At 40.3% G+C, this 23,542-nt stretch overlaps 1 protein-coding gene across 1 annotated transcript in view; it reads right to left on the reverse strand.

Annotated features, from left to right (window-relative positions):
* Nucleotides 1-1,547: 1,547 nt before the first annotated feature.
* NEK9 (NIMA related kinase 9) overlaps nucleotides 1,548-23,542 on the reverse strand; it is a 38,340-nt gene continuing 16,345 nt past the window's right edge. The window contains exons 11-22 of the mRNA XM_038545297.1: nucleotides 22,784-22,928; nucleotides 21,666-21,866; nucleotides 21,428-21,474; nucleotides 20,001-20,156; nucleotides 17,912-18,020; nucleotides 16,595-16,756; nucleotides 13,177-13,347; nucleotides 12,345-12,404; nucleotides 9,607-9,809; nucleotides 7,883-8,044; nucleotides 6,453-6,662; nucleotides 1,548-4,600 (exon numbers count right to left, since the gene is read on the reverse strand). Coding sequence (XP_038401225.1) covers nucleotides 4,478-4,600; nucleotides 6,453-6,662; nucleotides 7,883-8,044; nucleotides 9,607-9,809; nucleotides 12,345-12,404; nucleotides 13,177-13,347; nucleotides 16,595-16,756; nucleotides 17,912-18,020; nucleotides 20,001-20,156; nucleotides 21,428-21,474; nucleotides 21,666-21,866; nucleotides 22,784-22,928 — 1,749 coding nt within the window. The 3' untranslated portion in view covers nucleotides 1,548-4,477. The remainder of the gene's footprint in view (nucleotides 4,601-6,452; nucleotides 6,663-7,882; nucleotides 8,045-9,606; nucleotides 9,810-12,344; nucleotides 12,405-13,176; nucleotides 13,348-16,594; nucleotides 16,757-17,911; nucleotides 18,021-20,000; nucleotides 20,157-21,427; nucleotides 21,475-21,665; nucleotides 21,867-22,783; nucleotides 22,929-23,542) is intronic.

Genomic DNA, 23,542 nt, shown 5'->3' on the forward strand with positions numbered 1-23,542 from the left:
GGTAATGCCCGTCAGGGGTAGTATCAGTTTAAATAGGATGAAGATAGAACAACAGATATGAAATAACAGTAGGATTATTGTCCTGAGAACATCACTCAAATTGTTAGTTTAAAATACTGGAGAAAAAAACACCCAACTTGACCTGGGCCAAGGTGACTAAGCAGACAAAAAAACCCATATTCTACTAACAAATGGCCACTCATGTTCCATTTCCTCTGCAGCACCTGCTGAATGGCTGGGCTAATAGACCAGACCGACTTGAAATGTGATTAAGGCTTTAGCTGCGAAGCTGCAGGACCCTAGGTGGAGAAAAATGTATCTACTTAAAAAACAGTACATATTGAATTGCTTTATGCTCTTCTTAATTGTTGCAAAGAAGAGGAATCACATAGCAGGGCTTTAGGCTGGCCACTTGAAGGAACCTTACACACACACTGGGTATTTAACCCAATACATACATTCCCCTGGCAATGAAATACAAACTAAGTTTCATACTTAAAAACAAAAGATGATAAGAATGAGCTATGGCCAAGGGGGCAAAGTGGTAGCCTATGGACTGCTTTGTCCTACAGATATGCTTTATTTGGCTGGTGCAGAATTAAAAATATAGTCTGACATTTAAAAACTGGGATATGGAGAATCTCTTGAAAAGCCAGAAGTTCTGGAAATACCAGGCCAGCAATCCTGCATAGCCCCAACCACGTGGTCCTTCAGATGGTCTGACCTTGCAGATCACAAGTCCCGCCTGGCATGCTGCACTTATTTGCCTTTTCTGCCCAGCCCCACAGGCGCTTGAGTTTGGGATCCCTGGATGATGTGATTAAGTTCACAGATCAGGACCCTCTGGGGAGAACACATATATGTGTGGGGAGTGCTTTCTGTAGACAGGAAGCAGTTACTCATTCTTATATTGCTGGACAATAACGCAATAGTCAATGCCTCAGTGTTCCCTCTGATTTCAACATGTGTAGGCTTTGATTAGGTTAGGACTATCTAGGAGTCTTTTACATTTAGCTCGATCTGATTTTTGGGAAGAGGTCAGAACCCTTTTGCTATCTAAGTCCCTTCCTGGATGACAGTGGATAATGCTACTTGTTACTGTCTGTGTGTTATACTTTATCCAGGAGCCTTCAGTACAAGCAAATGTTATAAATTTTAAAGTTCAAAAGGTTAAGCAATGGGGGAAAAATCTCATAGTGAAACTCACTTCACATAAAAGTGTATGCAGACTGTGCAGACGTGCTGAGATACTCCTTAACAGCAGTGTATTTAATGCAGCATGGTACCTTTTGGCCAACATTTGCTTTTGGTCAATTTATCATTCTTCATGACTACAAAGGAGATAGCAGAGATGTGATATAATGTTTTTCTCTCTAATGTTCCCAATTCTGAGAGGTTTAGTGATCAGCATGTTTATTTCCGTAGTTAATCATTGAAGTAATAAATGATTTTTGGCTTTGTGGTAGGAAGGAACATGTTTTATAGTCCTGACTACAGCCCAGTCTGGCCTGACACTAATGAAGAATACTTCTTTGGAGGCCCAGGGATACTCATTTGAAAGAATTTATTTATAATACATCCTCACTCCAGAGCTGTTGTTTCTATTATGAAGGTTTCCAAATATATGGCAAATCAAATGAAATGTGAGTTTAAGGCCACTTTTGCTTTAAACTTTAGTGAAATGCTCAGCCAAGAGAAGTGATAACTTGGCTGTGCAATGCCAGGGAGACCAAATACAGTTCACCTTCTTTGAGGGAAAACAATTTTGTAAACGTAGACACACATTATCACTTGAAAAAGTCCACTGTGATTCAGGAGGTGAGTACAAGAAATGATCCTTCCTTCCTCTTTCAGTGGCTCATTTTTTTCCTTCCCTCTGCATTTTAAGCACTATATTTGAGAAGTCTGGGGAGAAAAAGTTGTAGCAGCAGAAATGATACTGTGAGCAAGAAAAAGAAACTGGAAGAAAGCAAAGATTATTTGTGCAAATGTTCCTTGTGTTGTTTCTGTTACAAGGTCTTTTATTTATTTAGATAAAGACTCATTGAATCAAAGATTCATGAAGGCCTAGAATCTGGGTGTTTCATCCCAGTGACTAAGGTCCATGCGCAGGCATAGCACTGACTGAGAGTTTAAATGTTTATTTAAAACAGAAATGCCAAACCACTCCACCCTCAACCTTTCAAACATCTGGCTAACAATGAGCTAGTTCTTCAGCAACAATGTCAGAGCAGAGGAATAACTCAGGTTATACTATAACTCAAAAGCAATACTACTGGGAAACTGAAAACACCTAGCACTGCAGAAAGAAGAAAAGCAGGACAAACTCCAAGAGAATTAGCTACAGAAAACCATTCAAAGGCATTGCTGCTGCCTAACCTTTCACTTTTTATCTAATGCATGGCTGCCACCTTTGAATTGGTTTCTGTTTGCATAGCTATTTGGTGGGAAAAATCATACGGCTGTCCCAGGCACAATTTGGTAAAGTGCAAATTGTCTCTAAGGCACAGAACTCAGATTCTCAGCCAGATTAACAGCAAACTAGACTTCCCATGGGAACATGCTAGAGAAAATGAGCAGTGTTCCCCTGCTAGAGAATGGCTCCCCTCTGGAACAAGAGCAGGGCTCACCCCTCCTTTCAATGCTCACTCCCACCCCTGTCTCAGCAACGTGCCCCTGTTCCTCAGTTCCACAGCAGAAGCAATACTCAGGATTAACACCCAAACTGAGCCTGCCTCTCAGTCCTGCTGAGATGGTGAGTATGAGGGATACAGGAACATGAAGAGCCAGTCAGTCCTTAAAAAAAAACAAAGGTGCATTTACATGATGAACCAAAACCCACAGTTAGGGTTTACAGCAAACCCCCAAGTCCCCAGAACTTGTAACTTTAATCCAGGGTTGGCCCCTTCCCTTATTTTAAGAAAAGGCTTTAGTGATTACATTAGTACCATTGTACTAGGCTTCCCAGAATTGAGAAAACAATGGGAACATCAAACCAAAGACATCCCATTGAACAGAGTTGCCCGTCCCCAGCCATGGGGTTTTCCCCAAGCATCAGCCTTTACACCACCAGTTTCAGGGAAATGGCAAAATTTCCATCGCACAGGTCCTTCCAAAATGTTAAAGAGATATTAAACATTCATTTTTTGGTTTGGGGAAAATGAAACAAAAAGTAATTTAGTGGCTTCTAAGGAGGGGGCATGTGAGACTCATCAAGGCAACTCCTATGACCCAAAATACTAAAGGAACATTTTATAAGGCGAGGTGAAAACACAAAGTTGACATCCTTAAGTAAAACTATCAAAAGCTTTGAGGACACTCTCTCTTTGGGAAAGCTGGCTTGCTTCTTGTCTATAAGGACACAATGACTGTGGGATCAGCCAAATTCCTTTCACTTGGTAGCTCCTACCTGTCCTGTTAGGCTTCAGGGACTACCAGGTTTGTTCCGGCTTTGGGCCACTCAAGTAGGAAAGATGATACAGATTCACTGATATGGCTTCATAAAACACCAAAAGGGGACAAATACTGACTAGACATACAGAAAGGGAGTGGTTGGGGCTGCTGAAGTTGAGGTTAGAACCCTAAGAGCCACGAAGGCAGAGGTACTCTAGACCTTCCCAAAGATACCAAGTAGAGGCAGCTAAAGGAGGACCTCTCTCCCTCATGGTTTTCTCTTAAGGTCATTCCTATTGCCCCACTGACTCAATTCTCTATGGGATACCTCACCTTTTAGAGGTACCTTCCAAAGTTAGGAAATCCAACCTGCAATGGCCACAGACAGCAACCCCAGCTGTGTGATGAGGAGGGACCTAGCCTTTGTCTCCTCCTCACTGAAGACATTTTAATCAACCTTCAGAGGAAAAGCAGTCTAAACCCACTTTTCCTCCTAAAGCATTTGGCTAATGCAAAGTAACTGAACTTTCTGAAAACAAGTCCTAGATTGACTCCACCAGACGTACTTTCCCAGACTCAGGGCTCCTGAGAGGGCTTTACCACTTCAGCACTCTCCAGATGACTGGATGGGCCCCACCTGGTTCCAGCCCACTCGAGTTTTACACTTTTCCCTCCTCCACCCAGAGGTGCAATGCCTGGTGCTGGATTCCCAAGGCAGCTTCCAAGTAATGGTGAAATGATAAACGGGACATAAGCTGCTACCAACAAAATTAAGGTGAGCATTTTGTCTCCTCTTCAAAGGTGGGATCACCAGATGAGGTACAGAGCTGCTGTTGCTATGGCAGTCACTGAGGACAAAGCCAGGGCCATGGGGCCCTTCCATTCTCCGAAACAAAACCACTCCTAGATCCTATCTAACAGGCCATGCCACTCCCCAAGTGTACACGGAAAGTGCTTCAGAGCCTCCGCCTTGCACTCCTTGTCTGCAAGTGAACAAAGCCAGGAAAGCGCTCTCTGCATTCAGTAAGTGTGCTGTGAAGTTCTTTGGATCCCAGTTTCCTGGAGGCCATACAGGCTCAGGAGACTAGAGGCTGGGTCGACAGGAGTCTGTTCCCAGGAGGCACCAGGAATCTGAATCTAAGTCAGGCTTTGGATCCATTTCCATCTCTTCTTTTGCTGTCTGAGTTCCTTTGGAATGCATCCCCACCTGTCCAAACAAAACACAGTATTGTATTAACAATACCACCACCAGTCATAGCAGTTTAGGACTAGGTTTCTAATGTTGACCTCCAAGGACCTGTAGCTACAGTTTTGTGACAAGCTCATAATACTACCTTAGATGATACTTTAACAATGCTACCTTAAATAAAGTCCACACCTTTACACTCATTGCGGGTAGGATGACCATTTGCCTAGGACTGTAGGGTTTTCTGGAATGTAGAACACTCAATTTTAAACTGAGACAGTCCTAAGCTAAATAATCTTCCTGCTGCTATAGCTGCCAATCACCCCATGCTTACCTCAAGTGAGTATGTTACTTTCCAAAGTACTTTCATAGACATGATTTCGTTCTCATTCATCAAAACAACCATGCAAGGTAGATGGTATTCTTTCCTCTTTTAGGTGAGAAACTAGGACTCACAGAAACCAAGTAATTTGGTCCAGACACATAAAACTGGTAAATGGCAAAGCCAAAGGTTGAACCTTATTTCCCTTTCCTGGTTCACTCTAAATAGAGGAATACAATGGCTTTTTAAAAAACAATGCAAATGGGGCACCTGGTGGCTCAGTCGGTTAAGCTTGTGACTCTTGATCAGGTCATGATCTCAGTCATGGGATTGAGCCCCGTGTCGGACTCTGCACTCAATGGGGAGTCCACTTGAGATTCTGTCTCTCTCCCCCCCAGGCCCTCCCCCCACTCCACTTGCATTCTAAAACAACAAGGCAAACAGCAACACCTGTGAAGTATTTTTACGAAAAATGTTTAATTTAAATCTAATCAGGCCTTAAGTTTATAGAAATGACGGTTTACAGAAATGACAGGGTGGGGATCCCTGGGTGGCTCAGCAGTTTAGCGCTTGCCTTCATCCCAGGTCGTGATCCTGTGGTCCTGGATCTAGTCCCACACCGGGCTCCCTGCATGGAGCCTGCTTCTCCCTCTGCCTGTGTCTCTGCCTCTCTCTCTCTCTCTGTGTCTCTCATGAATAAATAAAATAAAAAAATAAAAAAAATGACAGGGTGACAAAAGAACAAATTAGATAATGTCCCAAGAAAATAGAGGACAACTCCAGAATGTGGCTCATTTTGTTAAACAATGACCCTGTTTCTTCAAGTCAATGGCATGAAAATTTTTTAAAAAGGGAAGGGGGAGAGTAGTAGAACAAAGTATTCCAGATAAAAATAAACGAGACGTACATAACAATGTAATGTAGGGATCTTGACTGGATTCTGGTTTGATAAAAAGTTATAAAGGACATTTTTGTGGGAAAATTGGGCTATCAACTGGGTACTGGATTAGTGTAAACTGTTTTATGTGTGATAATAGTTTGCCAGTTATCTGGGAGAGTGAATGTCTTTATTTTTGGGTATGTATAAGAAAGTATTTAGGGGGCCTATGTCATAACTTTTATAATTTATTTGAAAATGGTTTAGCAAAATATATACACACATACACCCACAGATATTTTAAATACAGATATATATACCCCCATATATTTTAAACACACATGCAGACATTTAAAAGAAGCAACATGTTAATAATTGTTGAATCTAGATGGTGGATAGATGACTGTTCACTGAATTGTGATGCTTAAAGTTTTTCATAATAAAAAGTAAAAGAAAAAAACAGAGTAGCAAAAAACAACGGAAGTCAGATGATGAAAATGATTTAACCCAGGCACCTGAAACAAGGCCCAGGGCTGCTGGGATTAATTACAAAAGTTACATCATCAAAAGATAAGTACTTGCAAAGGAATAAGTCTATTTCAGTTCTTGGTGTTTTGTTTCTTTGATTCTTCAAAACAGAATTAGAAATTGAATTATTCTTTTAGTGCTCTCACCTGCTGCCCTCCTTCTAATTTCTTGTCCAGCTTCTGTAGTTGGGTAAAAATCTGGAGGTTTTCTTGCTGTAGCTTCTGTTGTTCAGCCAGACACTTTAACACCAGCCCCTGCAATCTCTCAACCTCTCCCTGAAGAGTGCTGCACGCACAGGTAGGAGTTAATGGCGTTGCCTTCCCAGCACATGTCTCTGCAGGATTCAGCCGAGGTGGCTAAGGAGAGCAGAGAGGTCATAGGCATTCTACCTGGACACCACAGCTGCCCCATTTAACCTTCCTCTAAATGGTATCAGATTTTATTTTTTTTATTTTTATTTTTTATTTATTTTTTTTTAGATTTTACTTTTAAAGTAACATAGGGACACATAAAGGAAATGTAAAAGCAGAAAATGCTGGGTATACAGTAGCACCTGGCTCCAACTTCGAGACAAGACAACTCTTAGTGCCTCCGTCTCTGTTATGCTAACACAAAAGAACAATCCTCTGTTTTGGAGAACTTGGCAAACAAATTTAAAGTGCATTAATATCATCCCACTGAAAATGCTGAAGTAGGGGAAGGCATGATATGGTTTGGAATGAGTCTTTCTGATCACAGTTCATGAAATGTAGTAGGTCACACTTTAGAAGACATTTGGAAGGTGTTCAGTAAACAGGACTGCCAACATAATTCAAGAAAGCTAATTAGAGGAATTAAACATTTACCTTGAAGTTTCAAAGGTTTTATTACATCTTTTCTAGTCTGGATTTTTCTCCCTTCTTCTACTGTACTTTATTTATAGGAAGGGTCAGTAAATGATAGCCCATGGGCCAAATCCGGCCTACTGCCTATTTTTGTAAATGAAGTTTTATTGGAACATAATCATGCTCATTCATTATGTACTATCTATGGCTGCTTTTGTGCTACAATGTCAGCAGTGTTGCAGAAGAGACTGTATGATCCATAAAACCTAAAATAATGACTATGTAGCCCTTTATAGAAAAAGCTTGATTACCCCTGGGGCTTACATTTGATTAAGGAATTTACCACAATTTAATATCTGCCAAGGTCAGGCACATATGTGTGGCTCCCTCACTAGACTATAAGCATTATTTCTTACTCATATTCAGAGCCTCCAAACCACCACACTAGTAGTGTCAAAAAAAACTGGATCTGAATTTTGGAAATTTAATTTTGGTATTTCTGAGGAAGAGAGAAAAGAAAGATGGTCCTCTGGTGTAGAAAGCTGTTAGCCCATCAGGAATGGGAAAGGGTCAATACTTTTCCAAGGCAGCTCAGTTAAGCCTAGGGCAGAGGCTTTAAGCACTACCAAACAGTATAATGAGTTGATATAAGGCCTTGGGAGACCAAGAAGGCTAGAGGAGATGGTGCAGCCAGAAGTGGGGAAAGCTCTCTGTTTACTTAGTTGTGATTCAAAGGCAAAGAGTTCAGTTACCCAGGCTCCTACTGGGGGCTTGTGTTCCGAAGGAGTTTCAGAAGCCACTTTGAGTCCTTGTAGCTCCTCATATGGCAGGGTATCTTTCTCAGATTCTGGAAAAGCTGCACTTAGGGGAGATGGGCTGTCAGGCATGGGGATGAATTCTGCATTTTCCAGCTCCTAAGAGAAAAAAATCTCATCAGTTCTGTTTGAGCTGTTTGTTTTCTTTCTCCCCAATTCTTGCTACAGCTTTCACTCTATTGTGACATCAGCACCCTCTAGTGGGGCATGACAGTTGTGGGTTCCACACAGCTCACTGTACCTGTAAAGAGCAAGCCACCGCTTCCTCAAAAGAGTAACAGAGATGCGAATTCGAACTCAAATTCAAGAACACAGTTTGGGGCATGTGGCACGTCTCCCTGACACACTTATTCTACATGGGCTATTCAGTGAGCTGGGAAGCTCAAAGGTGATGACAGTGAGGCCACTGACCAGGCTGCTCAAGGCTGAGGCTGAAACAAAAGTGTGCTGCATCCTCCACTCATTCTCCGAACTGGCTACCGAGTTTAATTGTCCTAAAAGGACAGCTTTAAATCTCTTAGATTCGGGCAACCCAGGTGGCTCAGTGGTTTAGTGCCTGCCTTCAGCCCCGGGCCTGGTCCTGGAGACCAGGGATCGAGTCCCGTGTCAGGCTCCCTGCATGGAGCCTGCTTCTCCCTCTGGCCTGTGTCTCTGCCTCTCTTTCTCTGTCTCTCTGTGTGTCTCTCATGAATAAATAAAATAAAAAATCTTTTAAAAAAATAATAAATCTCTTAGATTCTTTTTCTTTTGGTAAAAATTTAAAATTTCACAAACTACAAATGCTCACTGTAGAAAATGAGAAAATAACAGATAAAAAAGGACCAGCAATTCCATTACTCATAGATAAGCACTGTTAATTTTTTTAAAGATTTTATTTTATTCTGTATGTTGGTAAATTGAACACCAATAAAAAATAAATTTATTATTAAAAAAAAGATTTTATTTATTTATTCATGAGACACAGAGAGAGAGAGGCAGAGACACAAAGGAGAAGCAGGCTCCATGCAGGAAGCCCGACGCAGCACTCGATCCCAGAACTCCAGGATCACGCCCTGGGCTGAAGGCAGGCACCAAACCGCTGAGCCACCCAGGGATCCCCCAGATAAGCACTGTTAAAATGAGCAACGCTGTATTTAGTCTTCATAGCAGACATTCTTGTAAGCATTACATATACTCTAAGAGAATGGGGTCCTGCTGCAAAGGTTTTCCATCTTTATCTGCCCAGCCACATGTTGTAACCAACTTTCCATCCAAATAAATATACTCCAACATTTTTACTGTCTGCACTTCAACTTTCATAACCCATCTCTCTGCTGTAAAACATTCTGGCTGACCCAATGTTCCACTTCTACAAATCACAGTACAAAATCTCTAAGCTCAATTTTTGCACACATGCATTACAAAAACTGCCTTCAAGGAAGGTTTTCTTAATTTACATTGTAAGTAATAAAGGTATGAGAACATTTTGGGTCTCTTCATGTCAGGAAGAAAAAAGGATTAGAGATTTGGTAATTTCGTCCCAGGTAGAAATCAGAAACCTTGATTCCTGCTGCAACACACACACTTGAACAGGGCATGGGGCACGGAGAGATGCTGAGAACGCCTCTCTAGTTGCTGCAAAGGGCCTGATGTTTTCCAGATACCTCTACCAAAGGAATTACCTTTCGAAGCCAGCCAGGGCAGGAGCTGCTGGCCCCACTACTGATCCCCATGGCCTCCGTGGGACTGACTAAACCTTCCATTCCTCGGTCTGCTTCCATTGTTCCTCGGAAGCCTCCGCTTGGATCAGGAGTTTCAGATTCCTGCTGACTGTCCTCCTCTTCTCCCCCACCGCCGCCGCCTCCTGGGCTAGAGCTCTGAACCACTGACAGATACACAGCACAGAAAGAGAGAGCCTTGCTATGTAGCAAGAAAGATTTATGATCTTACAGCTCTGCTGACTCCTGGAGAGCTTCCTAGAGTCGCATGAGGTAGTAGCAATAGTGCAGGTCAGATATTTGGGACTAAATTTTTAGTTTTTACATAAGGTATTGAACATCAGTATCTTCATAATGATAATTCACTTTTATATCCCAAACTTATCTCTATATCCACAGCAAATTATCAATGTTCTAAAGCATTACTCAACAATCATCCCAACCATAGCTGAATCTACCACCCAGGCTTTAATAGATACATCCAGACTCCAGCATTCTCCACCAAGGCTCATCAAGGTTTCATATAAAAACAAAGCTCTTTCACATTTGAGCCAAACACATCTTAAAGCTGCCAGATAAACTCACACTACCTTCTTTCTGGAGAAATCTTCAATCATTACATTTATTAAGTTCCTTGATAACTATTTGTAAGAATTTTTAAAATATGACGGTTGGTCGGTTGGTTCTTTCATATCATGCAGCATATTCCAAGTTACCTTAATGAAATGAAGACTAGCTGATGTGTAATCAGAAAATGAAACTGAATTTTAATATGGGCCAAAATATATATATATATATATATATATATACATATATATATATATTTTGGAAAGTAAATTTGTCAAAGCTAAAAAAAATAATTGCATTGTATATTCCAAAGTTGAATGTAGGGATGCCTGGGTGGCTCAGTGGTTTGAGTGTCTGCCTTCAGCCCAGGGCGTGATCCCAGAGTTCTGGGATTGAGTCCCACATTGGGCTCCCTGCAGGAAGCTCACTTCTCCCTCTGCCTGTGTCTCTCATGAATAAATAAGTAGATCTTAAAAAAAAAAAAAGTTAAATGTAAAGGACTATTTATGATCACTAACTATATAGGTGGTTTGCAGACTGACTGCTACACTGTGATCCTACTGAAGCAGCAGAACTGTAGCTGCCAACAAAAGCTCTGAAGCTTGCTTTGTTTTAAATGGCTTTTAAAAATTAGGTTACATCTGAAATATAATAAGATATTTTTTAATATATGTGTAAGTTTTGACACCTAACAAAACAAAACATGAATCTATAACTTGAAGAAATAGATTTGTACTTTCCAATAGGGTAGTCACTAGTCATATATGGCTATTAAAATTTAAATAAAATAAAATTCCAGTTCCTTCAATAGCTACTTTTCAAGTGTGGGACAACAACGACATAGAACATTTCCACTGCTGCAGAAAGATATATGAGACAGTGCTGAACTAAAACGCTACCTGTATTGCACCTGCCTTGTGAATTCCTTCCTTCTCTGGCCTCCTACCTAGATGTAACTACTGATTTTATTCTATATTTATCATTTCTTCTTTAAAAAAAATCATCAAAGATTTATGTATCCTTAAGCAATATATTAATTTGGCTTTTTTTTGAACGTTATAATCTGCTACAACTTGCTTTTTACATTTTACATTAGGGAACTATTTGTAGATGTTCATCTCCACTCTTGTAGAATATTACATTGGATGGTAAAAACACATTCAACCAGCAAATATTTATTCAGTATTCACCATTTGCCGGGCACTCTTCTAGGCATTGTGGATAAAACTACCAAATTTAAAAAGATGAACATTCCTGCCCTTATGGAGTTAACATTTTCCAGCCAATGGATATGTGCTTTTAATTTTATTTTTTCCGTTAAATACTGTTCCACCAAAACAAAGCTGTAAGAGAACAGCTGCGTTTAGCAAAAAGAAATTTTATCATTTGTGACCGATATTAACATGCACAGGTAAATGCGGAGCAACAGAGTACTAAAGGAAATGAATAAAATGTATGATGTATGTGTGTGTGACTAGAGTACAAGTCCAGATCAGACTTTAAACTTTCTATTTGGGGATTAATCTGCTTTTATTCCAAGTCTTTATCTGCTTTGATTCTACAAACTAACAGAATCCAGGTTCTGAGATCCTGAAGAGTAAAGGTACTTCAGAGCAAATGGCTAACCAAAAAGGAACACAGATTTCGTTTTCTGGCATAGTCTCAAATAACAGAGAACAATGCAGAAAGCAGCCAAAGGAAAACTATCAGAGAGCTTTGGGTTGATTTTCCTAACCACACTGAAAGTTTAGCCAACTTTTAATTCTGAGGGCCTGTTTTGAAGGACTGTTTCTATAGGCTGGAATAACCCTGTGAATACGGTGGAAGTAAAAAGCAGACAGAACCCATAGCCCCTAGCATGGTAAGGAAAGAAACAATACATAGCCACATTACAATGTTGGGCAAGCCACTTAATTACTTCCATATGCTTGTTTGGCAAAGATGTACTCTCTCTCTGACCACAATGTAATAAAAGTCATAGCTTATTGTGAAATCCACCAAAATATGATCCTTTCTCTTGATCACCGTATTCCTCATTTCCCAAAGATATTTCCCATTTCCTTTTTTTGGAGACTGCTGGAATCAAAGACCTACAGTACAGAAAAACCACTGGTACCTGAGACACTGCCACTTACCAGTTCTGATGGATAAGCTGCTGCTATTGGAACGGATGGTCTTGGAATTCAACACTTTCTCTGAGGAAAAATATTCAGTAGGTAAGCATCATAAATAGCTATAGGCAGGAAAAGTGAGAAGACTAGAATAGGGAGTTAATCTATGAGATAACAGCTATCCCTCCTTCCAGGTAACTTTATAATTACTTATTATTCTAGATATTAAAGCACTACTAGCTACTCTAACTATATTCACTATGTAGAGTGGCAATTCTCCACTTTAACTGTTCTTTGGAATTACCTGGGAAGCTTTAAATAGTAACAACACCAAGGTCCCATCCCAGATATTCTGATTTAATTGGTCAGGACAGTGGATTTCTAAAAGCTCCTTGGGGGATTCTAATGTGCAGCTTAGGTTGTAAACCACTGATCCAAAAGAATGGACTTGGAAACCTTTACACAGGCTTTTATAATTTAGTTCATGACAGTAATCTTTATGCAGAAAACAGATATGATTTAGTTTCTTTTTAAAGGTATCCTTAATGTTTCTCACAAAAGCATGAATACAGACAACCAACAATTTGAAGACAACTAGAGATAACAATTTTATAGCAAAAGTGGCAGAGCCCAAAGTTATCATGTTAAAATATGGTCAGAAGGTAGCAAACAGCAAAGCTCAGGCAATGACAGTGTTCTGTCCCACCACTAGGTATGGTGTCACTGCTATGAGACTTATAGGAACAGCCTCTTTTCTTCAGGACACTTCGGTTTCGAAGAATGTGACCATCAGAGTCTTAGGTATGAGTCTACTCTCTGTCAAATCCACCCCAAGCCTAATATATGAAACCCTTACCAACAATGAGAATGGTGTGCCAGCCTCGGCAAGATAGGTCTGGGACGTGATGCAGAGATCCAAAAATAGGCCGAGGCCATGAGGTGCAGATATCAGAGCCATGTGGTCTCTCTGTGGGGGTCATTGCCAGGCGGCCATTACCACCATTGCCCCAGGCAAAAATGTGATTATCTAGAAAAAAAATCAAACAGCAGATAGTTTAATAGAAAACTGACTTCCCTATTCTTTGGGTTCCCCATCTTTATGTCCTAGAGTTAGAAAGATTTTCCACTATGTACAAAACAAGGGAAAGTGGTTTATTTCCATAAATAAAACTTAAATGATTCCTGATGCCAACCTTGTAAAAATGACCACTTCTCCTATGTACTGCCATCCATCTATCCATCCATCCATTCATTGACTCATTCAGCTTTTGTTGGTCATTTGCCCTTGTGGAACTGACATTCTAGTTGGAGGAGACTGATCAGTCAAGTGTCTAATAAGCCTGGTAGTCATAAATGTTATGAATGGAGGATAAATGGTAAAGAAAAGTGGTAAAAGAATAGTGGGGTATGATTATTTTAGATAGGGTGTCAGAGAAGTACCTGTCAACATTTGAGCAGAGATCTGATTGAAGTGAGAGAAAAAGAGAACGATGTGGCTATCTAAGGGAAGAGCTTTTCAGGCAGAGAGAATAGTAACTGCAAAGGTCCTATGTGGGTAACATGAGTATCACGAATAAGGAATGTGAAGGCCCGTACAGCTGGAACAAAATAAGAGAGGAGACAGTGGTCAGAGAAGAGGTCAGGAGGTAGGTGGGGTCCTGGTTGTGTAGGGCCATATATAGGCCATTGTAATGACTTTGGTTTTTACTGAGATAGGAATTCTTTGGAAGTTCTGAAGAGTAGCGGCACCTGGGTGGTTCAGTTGGTTAAGCATCTGACTCTTGGTTTTGACTCACATCCTGAGATCAAGCCCTGCTCAAGCTATGAGCTCAGCATAGAGTCTGCTTGAGATTCTCTACCTCTACACCTCTTACCTCTCCCCCTGCCTCTTCCTAGACACTTGTGTGTGTGTGTGCACGCACGTGCATACATGCTCTATCTCAAATAAATAAATAAAATCTTAAAAAAAAAAAAAAAGGGGGATCCCTGGGTGGCACAGCAGTTTAGCTCCTGTCTTTGGCCCAGGGCGTGATCCTGGAGACCCGGGATCGAATCCCACATTGGGCTCCCGGTGCATGGAGCCTGCTTCTCCCTCTGCCTATGTCTCTGCCTCTCTCTCTCTCTCTCTCTCTCTCTCTCTGTGACTATCATAAATAAATTTTTTTAAAAATTAAAAAAAAAAAAAGGATCCAAAAGACTACCATGAGGAGAATCAATTGCAAGGGACCACAGGTAGAAGAAGGGAGACCAGTTGTAGGAGTAAAGATGGTGGGAAATGGGTCAGATATACTATGAAGATAATCAATAGGATTTGCTGATAGATGGGATGCAGAGTATAGAATGAAACTGCCATTTAGTGAGATAGGAAAGGTGTAGGAGGAACAGATTTGGGCAGAAAATCAAAAGTCTGATTTTTACTATATTAATACTAGTTTGTCTGAGATGCCTATAACTTATCTAAATCAGAGCATTTTTTAATGAAAAGGGGTACTATTAAAAAAAAAAAAAAAAAAAAAAAAAAGAAAAGGGGTACTATTAATGATTAAGCCTGGACACTAAGCATGAATGAGGACTTACCTGGGAAAACTGAGCTTTAAAGCCACCCTACCTTTAGACATCAAAGTCCAGGGGCTGATGAATAACAACCTGGAGTTCAGGGGTGGTGATATAAAGCCATCACTGAATATGGGGAACTTAAGGGAGACAGTGGGGGAGATAGAAGAATTGAGTTCTGGGCATTCCAGGTTTAGAGGGATCAGATATCACTATCAATGGCACCTGATCTATTTGCCTATACTAATCTGTTGATATGAATGTCTCTCCTACCCTACTAGACTGTGAGCTCCTTAAAGATAGGGGCTTTCTGAGACTCACTTTTATATTCTCAGAGCCTGAAAGTGGACCTGGAACATAGTAGGCACTCAGTTTATGTTGGCTGTGTAAGAGATAGAGTATAGTTCAGAGAAGTACAGAAACATTTATTAGGAGGTAATACGCCCAGCCATGGAATTCAACTCTACATTCCTCATTCTGAGTTGACCTTGTGAAGGACACAGATGTACTGAAGAAATATCACCTTCTTGAGGCTCTGTCAGGAAGTGCTACTTGACTTGCAGCACTTAATCCTCAGTGACACCCTCACTCTGTCTTTCTAGGTAGCATTTCCATTGATCTAATCTGACCTTAAGTTTGCTCCCTAAAATCCCTCATTTTGGGACAAGTGGAGAAGGTTAACCCCAAAAGCTGGTTCACTTAATTAAATACGGTAACAGAGTACTTATTTGACACTGTCCCTGGATCCCTCATGTATATACAGTAGGCACAGACTAAGAGGAAACAGACATTTTAGATCATAAGCAACAAGAACTGAAATGAGTCAAAAGATAAGAAAATGAAATGTGATTTGTTGTTCAGTAGTCACAGAAAGAAGTGGCTACAACAATCAAAAAAGTTCAGGTGATACAGAAAAAATTTTAAAAAGCAGAATAGAGAGGGAAGGGAATAAAGACTAGCTCAAGTGGTGGTAAAGAAGAGTGGTGAAAGGAGCAAGATGCTGCGGAGAAGAAAGAGCAATGAGAGGAAAAAAGAAGAAAATTCAGTTAGGCCAATTCCAATTCTGGAAGCTGAGAAACACACAGTATTCAGCCCTTCAAACCTTAGCAGTTCCTGAGAACATCACTGCAGTGTGGCTGAGGCTGGCCAAGGAGCAAGGTTAGATTATGTTGTTCTCTCCAGTCACCCAGCCAACATTTATTGAAAACAACATGGTGTAGGGCCAGGTTTATGTAGATATTTAATTATTCTTAAAACATTTATTTATTTATTTTAAAGATTTTATTTTATTTATCTGAAAGAGAGAAAGAACAAGGTAGAGAAAAACAGAGGGAGAAGCAGGCTCCCCACTGAGCGGGGAGCCCTACTTGGGGCTCGATCCCAGGACCCTGAGATCATGACCTGAGCTGAAGGCACTTAACTGACTGAGCCACCCAGGCACCCCAAATTCTTAAAACGTTTAACCAAAATATTTAAAGTAATAAAAAGAACTTAGAATATTAACTTTGCCATTACCTAGAAATCTGTTTTATTTTAAATAATCACTATGTTGAACACATGAAGTTAATGAAGCTCCAAATGCATAACAATTGGACACCAATTTAATGTAAATAAAAAGTGTATGATTCAGCTATCTAAATAACCAGTCCACCTCTTTCCCTGCCAAACATTAAAATATAGCCAGCCATCCAGAAAGCTTGAAATGGTGTGTACAGACTCACCATCAGTGGCAGCAATGGTAAACTCATCACCGCAGGAGACCCTGATCACTTGCTTCCCACCTAGGGGTCCTCCCAACAGGTTGATTCCTAGACGCTTCTTATAATTCCCAACGCCCAGCTGTCCACACTTGTTGCAGCCAAAGGTCAGCAGCCGGCCTCGCTCTAAGAGAGAATAAAAACAAATAAACAGGCACAAATGGGGCACAGAACAGAGGGGAAAATGCAGTCAATGTAGAGTTCCATGGACTAGCTTCTGGTTGTTAAGTGTATACAAATAGAAAGCCAGCCACACAATCTTGTACCCAGGGAAGCTAAGGTATCTAGATCTATGACCAATCTGACCCAGGAAGTGATTCAATATTGTACTTTCTCCCTAATATTGTATTTTGCATGTAGAAAATGGATACTACCTTAGTAAACTCCTAAATGGCACTAATTAAAGGCAGTAGTTGTCTGGAATTATAGGCGTGGCATTCTTATTAAGGGATATACTGACTGCATTTATAATCATTACCAAAAAAACATTTACTTGAATGCCTAATTTGTTAATGAGATAATACTGGATGCCAGGAAGTAAATAGAAGAATATATATATTGTTATATTGTTTTTTTTTTAAAGATTTTACTTATTTATTCATGAAAGACACAGAGAGAGAGAGGCAGAGACATGGGCAGAGGGAGAAGCAGGCTCCATGCAGGGAGCCTGATGTGAGACTCGATCTTAGGACTCCAGGATCACACCCAGGGCCGAAGGCAGATGCTTAAACATCCACCCGGGTGTCCCAGAATGTATATATTGTTAAGAAGAGCTAATACTTGGGGCACCTGGCTGGTTCAGTCAGTAGAATGTGCAACTCTTGATCTTGGGATTGTGGGTTCGAGCCCCACATTGGGTATGGAGACTACTTAAAAATAAAATCTTAAAAAAAAAAAAAAGAAGAAGAAAGGAGGATGGAGGAAGGAGGAGGAGGAGGAGGAAGGAGGAGGAGGAGGAGGAAGGAGGAGGAGGAGGAGGAAGGAGGAGGAAGGAGGAGGAGGAGGAGGAAGGAGGAGGAGGAGGAGGAGGAGGAGGAGGAGGAGGAGAAGAAGAAAGAGAAGAAGAAGAAAGAGAAGAAGAAGAAGAAAGAGAAGAAGAAGAAGAAGAAAGAAGAAGAAGAAGAAGAAGGAGGAAGAAGAAGGAAGAAGAAGGAAGAAGAAGGAAGAAGGAAGAAGGAAGAAGGAAGAAGAAGAAGAAGAAGAAGAAGAAGAGCCAACACTTGAGCGGAAAAAAAGCATGAGCTACTAAGGCTTGTGTATAAAAGTTGTAAATCAACTCACCATCAATAGCAGCTGTGTGAGTCTTGCCTGGGGCAATTGTACGGATCTTATAAAAGGAGAGCTGTTTGGCCAAGGTAAAGGAGGTTGTGTAGGGAATTTCGTGGTATGCCTGAAACAAGGTAAAACAGAAAGCAAAGACTCATGAGGTAAAAATGAAGGGACAGTAGGCTGAAAATGCTGTCATGGTGACTAAAAGGGCTTTCAAGCAAATTTGTTATTAAGAAAAATGTGCCAGGTAACTTTTCATCCAATTGAATACAAGACAAAATAAGCTCATATATGTAATCAGAGAATTTAATTAGTGTATGAAGCAGGACTTTCTGACAACAAAAGTTTTAGATTCCTAATCTAAGAGTAAGTATGCAAAACATGAACTCTATATCCCAGATGGTATCTGTCTACATGAGGATAGAACCATTGACATTTGTCTTGGTATAGATACTGCATACTAACAAACGCAGGGCAAAGGATTAAAATATTGAGGACGCTCTCTGGCCCATTAAGCAACTAGTTTACTGTGATCTAATTTCATCTACAAGGCAGAGTTCTCAACATATTAAAACCCGCGTCCCTTTAGATTAGCATTAAAAAATTCCTCTCAAATTTCACAACAAACCTAACATTATAATAAAAACCCAAATCAAATAATGGTAATTCTGAATATGCCTTTTCAAACTACGTAGACACCCTTCCCAGACTTGCCCCAAATTTGTACTTTCCCATTTGAGAATCATTACTTCAGAGATTGCTTAACATTTTTTTTTTTAAGATTTTATTTATTTATGAGAGAGAGAGAGAGACAGAGAGAGTGGTGGGTGGGTGAAGCAGAGGGAGAGGGACAAACACACTCCATGTTGAGCACAGAGCCTGAAGCAGGGCTTGATGTCAAGACCCTGAGATCATAACCTGAGAGTCAGATGCTTAACCAACTGAGCCACCCAAGAGGCCCACTTAAAAACTCTTATTCCCTGAGTCAGGAAACTTTTGTGTCTCTCTCTCTTTTTTTACATTTTTAAATTTATTGTATTTTTCTAAGATTTATTTATTTATTCATGAAAAGCACAGAGAGAGAAGCAGAGACACAGTCAGAGGGAGAAGCAGGATCCTCACAGGGAGCTGGATGCGGGTCTTGGTCCCCAGACCCCAGGATCACGACCTGAGTCAAAGGCAAATGCTCAACCACCCAGGTGCCCTGTTTTTTAAAGTAGGCTCCATGCCCAAAGTGAGGCTTAAACTCATGACCCTGAGATTAAGAGTCTTATACACTCCACCAACTGAGCCAGGCAGGCACCCTTGAAAACTTTTGTCTCTTAATTTGATTCTTTAGTACATGAAAAAAACTCATCATATTAACATAAGGAGAAAATGAAGTCTTTTTTTTTTTTTTTTTTTTTTAAGGAAATGAAGTCTTAATAACAGTGGTAAATTTCATGATATCCTTGAAGGAAGTGAATGGTAATTATATTCACTAGGCCTGAACAGGATCAGTGATTTTGCAGCAATAAATCTAAAAAAACTCTTCAGGGAGGTGATACAGGAAAATGTTTCTTTTCAAAAAAAAAAAAAAAAAAAAAGAGAGAGAGAAAAAAAGAAAATGTTTCTTTTCATGTAAATTTTCTTGTACCTATTTCAGTGATAGAGTAGAAATAGGTACCTGAATTCCATCACTTGATTCTTTGTAATAAATTTATTTATTGTGGCATAATACATTATAAAATATTGTACAGATTGAAAATTTTTTCTGTATGTATATGAATGTAAAACCATCACTCAGATCAAAATATAGACCATTTCCATGATTCTAGGATCCCTTCTGTTAATACTCATATACCTTTTCCCAGAAGTAATCACTACTTTGACTTCTGCCATCATAAGTTGATTTTGCCTGTTCTTAAACTCCATATAATTGGAATCACATGGTGTATACTCTTTCATGGCTAGCTTCTTTCATTGAACATAATAAATGGTATCTGCAAAATCTTTATTCTTAGGTAAAATTCCACGGTCACTAACCAATAGCATTCTCAAAGAAATTCCAACCTAAGAGAAATTGTGACAGTGTGGTTAAGGCACCAAAGAGGGTACTCACTTCATGGTTGATGATTCCAGACATGCACTGATTCAGACCCAGCTTGTTAAATTCATTGAGTCCACAGGCTAGCACTTTGCCTGACTGGGTCAGCAGAAATGTCCCATCACAGCCACACTGAACTGCGACAATAATCAAGGCCTTGGGAACATCCACCTGCACGGAAAAAAAAAAAAATCAGGAAAAAAAAAATCCCCCAAACGTAACTTGCATTAGGACACAACCCTCAAATTCCATCAAAAGTGATGTCCCACATTTAGCAGAACTGCCCACAGTAAAGACTGCTATATCCTCTTCAGATTTTCCCAGCAGTTTAAACACTATGGTTTTCAACAAGGAGCTCAGGTTTGATAATAAAATAAAAGAAGGCATTTCCAGGTTGGCTAAACAGACAGTCTTGTCAGTTTGTTTTAGCAGTAGGTCCTTCCTACAAAGACTTCTCTGAAAACATTGGGAAAGGAGAAGCTTCAACCCATTGCTGATTTTGTCCCCTGAAATGGTAGGCCCCACAGCAGCTATAGAAGAAACTCAGTAGCCCTAAAGGGTCCTAGTCTGGTCACATTATAAGTGAAGTGACAGTGTACTGAATCAGCAGCCAGGACTTCCAAGTCCTGGCTCACATCCTTTAAGCTAACTAAACAGGGCTGGGGAATGGTAAGGTGACAGGATCATTGTCTGTGAAACTTGAAAACTCAAACTTCAGTGTTTCTAAAAAAGCCTTTTCAGAAGAGGAACAGCCACGGTCCCACAAATAATATGTTTAATTTTTAAAATGCAAATAAACAGAGTTAACAGTGAATGATACAGTTGATTACAGTCACCCTTCCGGTGGGCAGGCGAGCCTGCATCCTAGGGTGAGTATGAGACAGATGACCATGCTCCTCTTGCAGCTGCTTTCAGCTCCTGCGCAAACTCCTGCAGGGCTAGCTGCTGCAGTGCTGAGAGTAATTAGGTATTATGTTTCATATAACATGACCCCTAAAATACAAACACACATTTCATCTGGAGTTCAACTGTAGAAATCAGACGGGAAAGTGGCTGTGTGGGGTTAAGAGGGAATATATTGCTTTCCAATATCTTCCCAAGGAATTTTCTGGGGTGTATTTAGCTCATGTGTCTTTTTTTTTTTTTTTTCCTCAATGTGTCTTTGTCATGGTACATGCAGATTTTAGCTCTCATTCCTGAATAAAATGTGACTCCAGGGTATCCACAATGGCTATATCCTCCTTCTCAAGTGTTTATGGTTTAGTCAGATGACAAGGTCACATAGTGCTAAATCAGGAATCCCGGACTGTCAGTCTCTCAGATAGAAAATATTTCAGAAATAAACACCTTGACATGAGGGGTCAGGGAAAGAGGAGTCTGTGTTATTACTGGAGTCTGAGTGACCTACATAAGCTTTAGGAAGAAGCTGCTTATGAGTTTACCTTTTGTGGTGTATAATAATCCTCTTCTGAATCCAGACCCAGTCGTCCTGAGATACACATAAGAAAGAAAACCATTAAGATGAGGTCCTCTTTCCCAATGAAAATGTTCTATAACGACATTCTCTTTTACTGAATCAACACTTCTCAAGTACAAGCTACATGATATGCTTAGAAGCATACAAGCTTGAAGTCAAGTTGGCTCCTGGGAATAAGTGGACAGAGACAAGGCTACACCTACCATATTCGCCACAGCCCCAAGAATAGACTTCTTTGTTTCGTGTCAAAACCACCACATGATTATCTCCACAGGAGACCTGCTCCACTGGATTGTTCAGGAAGAAGTTCAACTGCATTGGTTCTAGTACTTCGGGCCCAGCAACCTTGTCTACCCCCATGCAGCCATAATAATCGGATCCAAAGGCATAGAGCTGACCCTCATCTGCAAAAGGAAGGAAGGCATAACCTATCAGAAAGCTGGACAGGACTGGAATGAAACTATCTCATCCAGGGATTTCATATGAAATGATTTCACCAGAGAAATCTGAAGGATAGACCACAAAAGTCTAGAGTTGCTTCTATTTAGGGGATCATGGGTACGTTATAACAATTTTTAAAAGGTGGTAGTACTATGTTGAAATTTTATTGGGGCCATCTCTATTTTCTAGAGAAAAGAAAAAGTAACTAATGGCAAGATGAAAACTAAATTTTAGCACTGGGTGTTATATGGAAGGGATGAATCACTGAATTCTACTCCTGAAACCAACTTGCACTGTATGGTAACTAACTAGAATTTAAATAAAATTTTGAGAAAAAAGGGCAGCCCGGGTGGCTCAGCGATTTGGCGCTGCCTTCAGCCCAAGGCATGATCCTGGAGACCCGGGATTGGGTCCCACGTCGGGCTCCCTGCGTGGAGCCTGCTTCTCCCTCTGCCTGTGTCTCTGCCCCTCTCTCTCTCTCTCTGTCTCTCATGAATAAATAAATAAATAAAATATTTTTAAAAATTTTTTGAAAAAAAAAATGTAAACGGCTTAAAAAAGACTAAATTAAACTTCAGCTCTTTATTTCTGATTTGGTGTTATCCATACCTGACGAGGTGGTAACATTATTTTTCCCTCCAACTGGAACATACAACATCTTTCTCCTGATCCCACCTCTTCTCTGTTATCCACGTGCCTTTCTTTGCTTATCACCCCACACTAATACCATTGCAAATTGGGCTTTTGTTATTAATGTGTGTGTCTGCTGTCTTTGGTTCTTAGAATACTGTCTTTTGCTATAAAATCCCACTGAAATTGCAGAGCATTCAGTACAATACCCCATGTCAAATGCATGGCATGCTTTCTGTTGATGGCTTACCTGTCACGCAGACAGTGAAATCATCACCACATGACACCTGACGGATAGCTTTGCCTTGCAACTTTTCCACATGCTTTGGCTGTCGGTAGGAGGCTTTGTCTCCGTGGCCCAGCTGACCATGGAGTTTAGTACCCCCTTGCATGTTCTGTGAAATAAAGAGGTCTTGTGAAGTTTTAACTTTTCATGCCAAAAGCTACTCTTCAATATAACTTCTTATCAAAAAAACCATAGGAAAAAATCAGCTGAAAATTTAGAAATGAAAAAAAAAAAATCAGTAAGGAGATTAAGCCTTTTAATGATAGGCAGTATAAAAATCCCTGCCAACAGGTAAAGACTTAAAAAGCATCCAGACTAATACCTATCAAGACTTAAAAGAACACATTCCCAATTTTGTCTTTCTCCTTCAAGTCTAAGGCTTTTATATTTAATTATGGGTGTTGGTGAAAAGAAATTCTTGGGACGCCTGGGTGGCTCAGCGGTTGAGCACCTGCCCCTGACTCAGGGTGTGATCCTCAGTCTCAGGATCAAGTCCCACATCAGGATCCCTGCCTGGAGCCTGCTTCTCCCTCTGCCTACGTCTCTGCCTTTCTCTCTCTGTATCTTTCATGAATAAATAAATAAAATCTTAAAAAAAAAAAAAGAAATTCTTTATATAGTCTACCTTGATTGCTTTCTATAGGAGTATAGTCTCTTGGAAATCCTTACTAGAAGTTTTATGAATTTTGGTCAGTTTCCTTGAACTATGGAACAATTATAAAG

The sequence above is a fragment of the Canis lupus genome, chromosome 8 (assembly GCF_011100685.1).
Source record: "Canis lupus familiaris isolate Mischka breed German Shepherd chromosome 8, alternate assembly UU_Cfam_GSD_1.0, whole genome shotgun sequence".
In the NCBI taxonomy this organism is placed as follows: domain Eukaryota; kingdom Metazoa; phylum Chordata; class Mammalia; order Carnivora; family Canidae; genus Canis; species Canis lupus.